Source organism: Rhinopithecus bieti, unplaced genomic scaffold (genome assembly GCF_001698545.2).
Source record: "Rhinopithecus bieti isolate Rb0 unplaced genomic scaffold, ASM169854v2 scaffold_27038, whole genome shotgun sequence".
Classification (NCBI taxonomy): Eukaryota; Metazoa; Chordata; class Mammalia; order Primates; family Cercopithecidae; genus Rhinopithecus; species Rhinopithecus bieti.
This window is the reverse complement of record NW_016812221.1, coordinates 918,438-927,699: the sequence shown is the minus strand read 5'-3', so window position 1 is coordinate 927,699 and position 9,262 is coordinate 918,438. Positions and strand designations below refer to the sequence as shown.

General features: G+C 40.4%; 1 protein-coding gene across 1 annotated transcript in view; it reads right to left on the bottom strand.

The window, feature by feature from the left end:
- Window positions 1-328: 328 nt before the first annotated feature.
- ZNF268 (zinc finger protein 268) overlaps window positions 329-9,262 on the bottom strand; it is a 25,559-nt gene continuing 16,625 nt past the window's right edge. The window contains 2 exon segments of the mRNA XM_017895647.1: window positions 329-3,877; window positions 3,880-4,011. Of these exon segments, the coding sequence (XP_017751136.1) occupies window positions 1,626-3,877; window positions 3,880-4,011 (2,384 nt within the window). The 3' untranslated portion in view covers window positions 329-1,625.

Below are 9,262 nucleotides of genomic sequence, written 5' to 3'. Positions count from 1 at the left end.
TTTTTAAGATCATTATATACATGGGTATCAAAAACAGTCCCTCTTGATCACACTCCAGAATTGTTTAAATTTTTTCAGTGACAACTTATCCATTTCCCCAGAGCCTCAGTGAGCACATGATGCCAACAATTCATTTCATGACTTCATAGCATGGGCCAAGTTTCTGCTGTGGAATATAAATGGAGACTTGAAGGACTTCCATCCTGTCTTGGGAAACAGCCGTTTCCAAATATCCACATATCCTTGCAAGCTTCTGCCTACACCTCTCTACCACCCATTTCTGAAGCAGTCTGATTTAGTAAGCTGTATGCAACAGATACACAATGGCTAATGCAATCCAACAAGGAATGTATTAAAAGCACACCCAATAGCTCAAAATGAAAGACAAGTGAACAAGGTTAAGAAAATGACAGTAACAAAAGCTGTTCTAGGAACCTCTACTGAAATAGCTACTTATTAAATCAAGATGCCACCATAGAACAAAAGCTCATGTTGCGTTTTCTGAACCTGAAAAACCTGTTAACAATGTACAGTTTTGAGCCTCAGCTGACAACAGTGCTCATGCCAAGTCCCTGGCAGGGCATCTTGAATGGTGGTTCCATCATGACTGCATACACTGTGAGGGAATGTTTCTCTAAGAGGGAATCAAGATGTTCTAACCAGTGATGGTAGAATAGATTCCAGGCTACACAAACACATGAAGTGTGCCTTATATTGATTACTATAACTAAAGAGGTTGCTGCCAAGGCTGCTTCAAAAGGGCAGAAGATACCACAAGAAAATGTTTGCAGTGTGGAAATGCATTTTTACTAAATCATTCCAGTAACAAGTTGTATTTGGTAAGCCACAAAGAAACAATGTTGCTATGAAGAGTAGAACTCTCTGGATATTTTTTCCTGAAAACGTGGAACATCTGGAATAAAATTTCTCTTAAAATGATTCCTAAAGGAAATCATTCTTCAAAATTAATATTAAAATATAATAATAGGTTGGGGTTTTTTTTTTTAGAATGAAGCTTCTGATATAAGGTGAGGTTAACAGTCCAGCTGTGGCTTATTTGGTACATTCATAGATGTTCACTCCTATATATATATATTTTTCCCTAGGGGTTTGTCATTTCCAGATTTAAACTTTCCCTTACAGCGTGGTTCCTCCAAGGTATATGCTTCCAATACATAAAATGTTTGTACTTTTGTTAATTCTATTCATTAGCTCAATAATTTCTCTCATTAAAATCCTGTAAACTATGAATTTCAAAGAAGTCTATTCTATATTCATCTGGTTCATGAAGTTTACTCTTTGTGAATCTTATGTTAATAAATGACTTTACAACATTTGTTTAACATAGTTCCTCACCCGTATGAACTTTTTAAAAAAGGTATGACTTGCTGCTGAGAATTTTCAGAGTGGTTACTAAATTCAGTTTTCTGTGTATTTTCTACTATTTCTTCTGCATGTAAAGAACAGCTTTCTGTAGATGCCTTTCCATATGCTGTGTATTCATGAAGTTTCTATTCAGTATGAGTTTTCTGGAAGACGACAAGATGATTCCACTTACACAGTTTCTCTTTATATATGATTTTGTGATTTCTTGTAAATTCACTTTCTGGAGTTTCATAAAATTATCAATGTTTGTCATCCACATGAGTTCTCTGATGCATAATGAGCTGTGACTTCCAACAAAAGGCTTTCCCACATTCAGTGCACTTACAAGGCTTCTCTCCTGTATGTGTTCTCCGATGTGCACTGAGAATTGATTTTTGAGAGAAGGTTTTCCCACATTCATTGCACCCATAGGGTTTCTCTCCTGAATGAGTTCTTTGATGTACAATGAGTTGAGAATTCCTAATGAAGGCTTTTCCACACTCACTGCATTCATATGGTTTCTCTCTTGTGTGCATCCTCTGGTGTACAAGAAGGCGTAGCTTCCCACTGAAGGATTTCTCACACTGACTGCATTTATAAGGGTTTACCCTTGCATGAGTTCGCTCATGTACAATGAGTAGTGACTTCCAAATGAAGGCTTTCCCACATTCATTACATTCATATGGTTTCTCACCTGAATGAGTTCTCATGTGTATAATTAGGTATGACTTGCTGCTAAAAGCTTTCCCACATTCACTGCACCCATAAGGCTTTTCCCCCGCATGAGTTCGCTGATGTGAAATGAGCTGGTCTTTCCTATTAAAGGCTTTTCCACATTCACTGCATTCATAGGGATTTTCTCCAGTGTGAATTCTCTGATGCACAATGAGTTGTGAATTGAAACTAAAGGATTTCCCGCATTCCCTGCACTCATGTGGTTTCTCTCCTGTATGAGTTCTCGTATGTATAATAAGGTATGACTTGCTCCTGAAGGCTTTCCCACACTCACTGCATCCATATGGTTTTACTCCTGTGTGACTTCTCTGATGTACAATGAGCTGGGACTTCAAACTAAAGGTTTTTTCACATTGACTGCATCCATAGGGCTTTATTCCAGTGTGCACTCCTTGATGTACAATGAGCTGCGATTTGAACGTAAAGGCTTTTCCACATTCATTGCAACCATAGGGTTTCTCTCCTGTATGAGTTCTCTGATGTACAATCAGGTTTGACTTTGTATTAAAGGCTTTCGGACACTCACTACATTCAAATGGTTTCTCCCCTGTATGAGTTCTGTGGTGTATAATAAGCTGTGACTTTAAACCAAAAGCTTTTCCACAGTCGGTGCATTCATAAGGCTTCTCTCCTGCATGAGTTCTCTGGTGTGAAATAAGCTGGTATTTCCGACTGAAGGCTTTCCCACATTCGTGGCATTCATAAGGGTTCTCTCCTGTATGAATCCTCTGATGTATAATGAGCTGTGATTTAAAACTGAAGGCTTTCCCACAATCGTTACATTCATGGAGTTTTTCTCCTGTATGAGTCCTTGTATGTATAATAAGGTAAGACTTGCTCCTGAAGGCTTTGCCGCATTCGTTGCATACATAAGGTTTCATTCCTGTGTGACTTCTCTGATGTACAATGAGCTGTGATTTCAAACTGAATGCTTTCCCACACTGAATACACCCATAGGGCTTTACTCCTGTGTGAATCCCCTGATGTACAATGAGCTGTGATTTGAATGTAAAGGCTTTTCCACAATCACTACAAACATAAGGTTTCTCCCCTGTATGGGTTCTCTGATGTACCATAAGGTTTGACTTTGTATTAAAGGCTTTCTGACATTCATTGCATTCATATGGTTTCTCTCCTGTATGAATTCTCTCATGTATAATGAGCTGTGATTTTAAACCAAAAGCTTTCCCACATTCATTACACACATATGGTTTCCGTCCTGAATGAGTTTTCTGGTGTGAAACAAGCTGGTCTTTCCTACTGAAGACTTTCCCACATTCACAGCACTCATAGGGATTCTCACCTGTGTGGATTCTCTGATGTATAACAAGTTGTGAATTGAAACTGAATGTTTTCCCACATTCACCACATTCATGCAGTTTCTCTTCTGTATGAATTCTCTGATGTACAATGAGGTATGATTTACTACTGAAGTCTTTCCCACATTCATTACACCCATAGGGTTTCTCTTCTGCATGAGTTCGCTGATGCACTACAAGGTATGACTTGCTGCTGAAGGCTTTCTCACAATAGCTACATCCAAAGGGTTTTGCGCCCATATACACTTGTTGGCACATAAATTGTGATTTCTTATTGACAGCTTTTCCAGATTCATTACTTTCACAGTATTTTATTCCTGTAACAGTTTGCTCCTGTTTAGAATGGAAGAATGATTTTCCATGTACCTGAAATCCATTAGGATTCTTTCGAGCATAATTACTAGTGAAATCTATATATTTCAAACTCTTTCCATGCGTGGCACATTTATGAGGTTTTGTCTTAAAAGATAATTTTTACTAAGAAGACATAGTTTTCCAAATGTAGTGCATTCAAAGCTTTTTCCCGTACTTCCAAGCTTGTCTTTATTTTCCTGATGCCATTCCATAAGATCATCAATTTTCCAGACTGTGTCTAGAAATGAGAACAATTAGTCATATGTTATAAATAATAACATGATTGTAGTATACTAGAAAGTTGCCTATGAAATGCCATATCATGAGGTTTTTTTAGTTTCAGATATCAGATCTGAATATATATAAATTCTCAGGTGTAAAAACACTCAAACTACTGGGTACTGAAAAAAATAAAGAAAAACCACACTGAAGACAGGCATAGTAAACTGATAAGAAGTTAAAAAGTTTTGCATATTGGATAAAGAAGACAAAATAGGCACAAGGAACAGTGAAGATAAAATTAAGATGTCATTAGGGATCTATGAACATTAGATTTATTCAAAAAATAATTATTAAATGCCTACTATGTGCCAAAAACCATGCTACCTTCTAGAGAAATTGCAGAGAACAATGCAGATTACTGCCCAGTCCTCCTGGGAATAACATCTCAATACCTAGCAAATGGATAAAAATAAACTGAGAGGGAACATCATTCCCTAACAGGACAAGAAGCAGTTCTTCAAACTATTCAGAGAAATCAAAACCGAAACAAAAAGCTTCCTACCATGTAACAAAAATTAGAATGCCATCAGACTTCTCATTAGGAAAACTAGAGGACAGAAAATAGAGCAATGAGGAATAAAGTCAAAACATTTTCAGATACAGAGGTCTCAATGTTTCTATCACCCTTTTCCAGGAAGCTACCCGAGTTGCTCCGAGAAAAGAAATGACAGAGGATACAGAAAATAAAACCAAAAGGAGATCCTAGGATAAAATTGCACAGACGGTCTTAAGAAAAACTAAGCTACTCTGAAGGAAGTCAGAAAAACTTAGCAGTCAGTATCACTAGGAAGAAAAAAGGAATACAATTAATAATTTGGCTGAAAGTATCAGCCAAGAATATTCAGATACTGAAAGGAGAGTCTGCAGTTACATATATGATGAATACCTTAATGATAACAAAATTAAACAATCAAAAAATTAACTACAGAAAAAAATACAAATTTAGAAATAAAAATAAATCACTGTATACTTTCATGATTTACCTATAAACAGAAATCAGTCATACCAACATAAAAATTGAAGACAGAACTAACCAAAAATATGAAATAACTGTATCAGAATGATGGAGGTATGGGAACATGCAAAGAGATATGTCTCCATCATGAGTGTGCATACAGTGGGAAGGTATGGACGGAGAAGAGTGAAAGAGAAGTAAATCACCTTTCTATACTGAGCAATCATTGGGGGAGAAAGCCAAAGTGTAGCAGAATAAGCCGGTTATTTATAAATATGGAGGCAACCACCACAAGAGTTAAAAAGAGACTGAAGATGTTTTCTCTAGCAGTCACGGAAAAGAATGGGCACAGGGTAGGCAAACAGCTGTTTGATACTGAAGCCATCCTAACTATCAAATCCTATATTTTATCCTTCCATTCCTTCTGTTGCTGGTAACATACCCATCCTTATCTTTGCTTGGTTCCTATAGCTCTGCTTTCATCATTTGAAATCTAATGTATCTTCTCTACAGCATGCTCTTTGTAACAATAATGGCAAAAATAGGATTATACTTGACACCTCAAGGTGGAGTTCAAACAATTTAAAAAATCAGGGAATACCAAACCCAGTAACTAAAAGACAGGCTTTTTTTTTTCTTTAGATGGAATCTCACTCTGTCACCAGGCTGGAGGGCCGTGGTGTGATGTAGGCTCACTACAATCTCCACCTCCCAGGTTCAAGCAATTCTGATTCAGCCTCCCGAGTAGCTGGGATTACAGGCATGCATCACCACGTCCAGCTAATTTTTGTATTTTTAGTAGAAATGGGGTTTCACCATGTTGGCCAGGATGGTCTTGATCTCTTGACCTCACGATCCGCCTGCCTCAGCCTCCCAAAGTGCTGGGATTACAGGCATGAGCCAGAGTGTCTGGCCTTTTTTTTTTTTTTTTTTTTAAAGAGACAGGGTTTGCCAGGCACAGTGGCTCATGTCTGTAATCCCAACGCCTTGGGAGGCCGAGGTGGGCAGATCACCTGAGGTCAGGAGTTCAAGACCAGCCTGACCAACATGGTGAAACCCTGTCTAAAAACACAAAAATCAGCCAGGTGTGGTGGCACGTACCTGTAATCCCAGCTACTCAGGTGAGGCAGGAGAATCACTGGCACCTGGGAGGTGGAGGATGCAGTGAGCCAAGATTGCACCACTGCACTCCAGCCTAGGCAACAGACAAGACTCCATCTCAAAACAAAACAAAACAAAAAAAGAGACGGGATCCCTCTCTGTCACCCAGATTCAAGTGCAGTGGTGCAATCATTGCTCACTGCATCTTCAACCTCCCAGACTCAATTGATCCTCCCACTTCAACATCCCAAGTAGCTGGGACTACTGGCAACAGCCATCATGACCAGCTAATTTTTAAAAACTTTTGGTAAAGCTGGGGTTTCACTATGTTGCCCAAGCTGGTCTTAAGCTCCTGGCCTCAAGTGATCCTCCTACCTTGGCCTCCCAAACTGCTCAGATCACAGACAAATGCCACTGCACCCGGCCCAGGCATTCTAAAGCTTGAAAATTATTTAAACATGATTCAAGACCATATTAAATATGGTTCCTGGCTGTGGTCCAAAGGCAATCACTGGGATTCCAAATAAACACCAAGAGAATTGAGATTCTGAAGCTACAGAAAAGCAGTCTCCCCAGTGACCATCTCGAGTTTAATCACAGATGATGATGGAAAAGGAAATTATGCTTGGAGAGCAGAAACAAAGGTTCCTCAGGTAGCTTATTTCACTGCCACAGAAAGAAATCCTGACAAAGCCTACAGTGTAAACCAGTGGCTACCATGTGGTGTTCACTGCTGCTGCCCTCCTGGAACTGGGGGACTCTAGACTTGTCTCTATCCCTCTAAATTTGGATGACTGGATGTGTTCAATTTATCTTTAATTATAGGTCTATAGACCATAAAGAACTACTCCGAATGGGAGCAGGATCCTAGACTTGTATTAACGTAGTACAAGAATAAACATATGGGTTGCAGCAAATAGTTGAAGATGGATGGCTGGGAAGAAGGGTGTGACAAGCCAAGGAAGGTGAAGGCAGACAGTGCTGCTTACCCAGTGGTTCTTCCGCCCTGTTCCTGGCTGGCAGTAACCTGATTCTTTTCCACCCCCATCCTTACGGTGATGTGCTTCAGTCAGGGAAGTGAGGACCCATTTCTATCCCCAGCCCCACTTCCAAAAGGTAAAGCATAATTTATCTAAGCCAACAGAGATAGCCCCATTTGCCTTTCCAGAGCCTTCCTCACACAGGGGCATGTGACAAAAATTTAGCCTGTTGAACACCATCAGTCTGCTTGAGACCTCCTGGGATGAGTTTTCCTGTCTGACAGACTCATGGGTGAAGAAACAGCCCTTTTTATTTCACTGGCCACTGGTATATCCACAGGCATCAACTAGAACTGCAAGAGCCATCTGAGGACCATTAAAGAAGATAATCTAAGGAAAATGCCAACATACCTAGATGGGCCCTTGCTGACTGACTGAGTCAATCACTTAGTCGATCCTGGAGCTGCCCCACTTCAGCACTTTTTGTGATGTGTAATAATAAATCACTTCTGCTTATATTAGTTGGTCTGGGATTGACCAACAACTGCAGCTGAAGCAATCCTAGTAACACAAGGACTAACTGTTGATTTACGCTGTCAAGCTAGTGATAGAATAAATGGGGTGTTCAGGGAAACATATCTGACAGTAACACCAAAGATGAATTAGTATAAAAAGAGTAAAACGAATAAATTTAGCTAAGTACAACAATCCAGACATGACAATATTGGCCTCGTTTTGAGTGGAAATTGAGACGATGAGGGTTTTAAAAGACGTCTTTTTAAAGGAACAAAATGCTAACAGACTGTACCAAAACCAGTAAGGGAGCCCTGCACAGAAAGGAAATTCAAGCGGACTTATCCAGTGTTAGGAAACAAAACCTTAAAACGGAAGAAACAGCAGGATGAACAAAAAGAAAGATGAAAAGAAGGTGGTATATACATGGCTATGCAGCAGTGGGAGAGACAATTTCAATTTCTGAAAACGAGGCCAGGGAGTGGTACAAGGAAGATGCCAGTGACTCAATCTAAACCAGGACCAAAGGGCAGATAAAGGCCACTGTGGCTATCAATTACCAGCAGAGGAAAGAGCTGAAATCTTCCGAATGGAAGCTGTTATGGTCTGAATGTGTCCCCTCTAAAATTCATGTTGAAACTTAATCCCCATTGTGGTGGTATTAAGAGGAGAAGACAAAGTCCTGCCCTCATGAATGGATTAGTGGTTTCTAAAAGGGTTTGAGGGAACGATCTTAGGCCTGTTTTGCCCCTCTTTCTGTCCCACAGTGTTCCTCACCTCCAAAGGATGCAGCAACAAGGCGTCATCTTGGAAGCACAGAGCAGGCCCTCACCAGACACCAAACCTGCCAGCACCTTGGCTTTGGACTTTCCAGCCTTCAAAACTGTGAGAAATAAATTTCTGTGCTTTATAAAATTACCTAGTCTGTAGTACTTTATCATAGCAACACAAATGGACTCAGACAGAAGTCTTCTTTTTTTGAGATGAGATCTCGCTATCACCCAGGCCAGAGTCTAGTGGCACAATCATAGTTCACTGCAGCATCAACTTCCTGGGCTCAAGCAATCCTCCTACCTCAGCCTCCCAAGGAGCTGGGACAACAGGTGCACACCACCATGCTCAGCTAATATGTGAGCCTTTTAAAAGTTACACTATATGAGGGAAATGAAGAATAAAGACCCCTTGGATTCAGAAGAACAAGAGAAGCCCAGTAGAACATGAAGGGAAAAAGTGCTTGGTCATGCAGCACAAGAGCAGGATCAACAGGTGTCACTGCAGGATCATGGACATTATCAAATGACAAAGGAATGTGCTCAGAAGGTACAGAGTGATAATGTTAAAGCCATTAGCAAGGCTGGGCGCGGTGGCTGACGCCGGTAATCCTAGCACTTTGAAAGGCTGAGGTGGGTGGATCATGAAGTTAGGAGATCGAGACCATCCTGGCTAACATGGTGAAACCCTGCCTCTACTAAAAAGACAAAAAATTAGCCAGGCTTGGTGGCGGGCACCTGTAGTTCCAGCTACTCGGAAGGCTGAGGCAGGAGAATGGCATGAACCCGGGAGGCAGAGCTTGCAGTGAGACCAGATCGTGCCACTGCACTACAGCCTGGGCGACAGAGTGACACTCTGTCTCAAAAAAAAAAAAAAAAAAAAGGCAA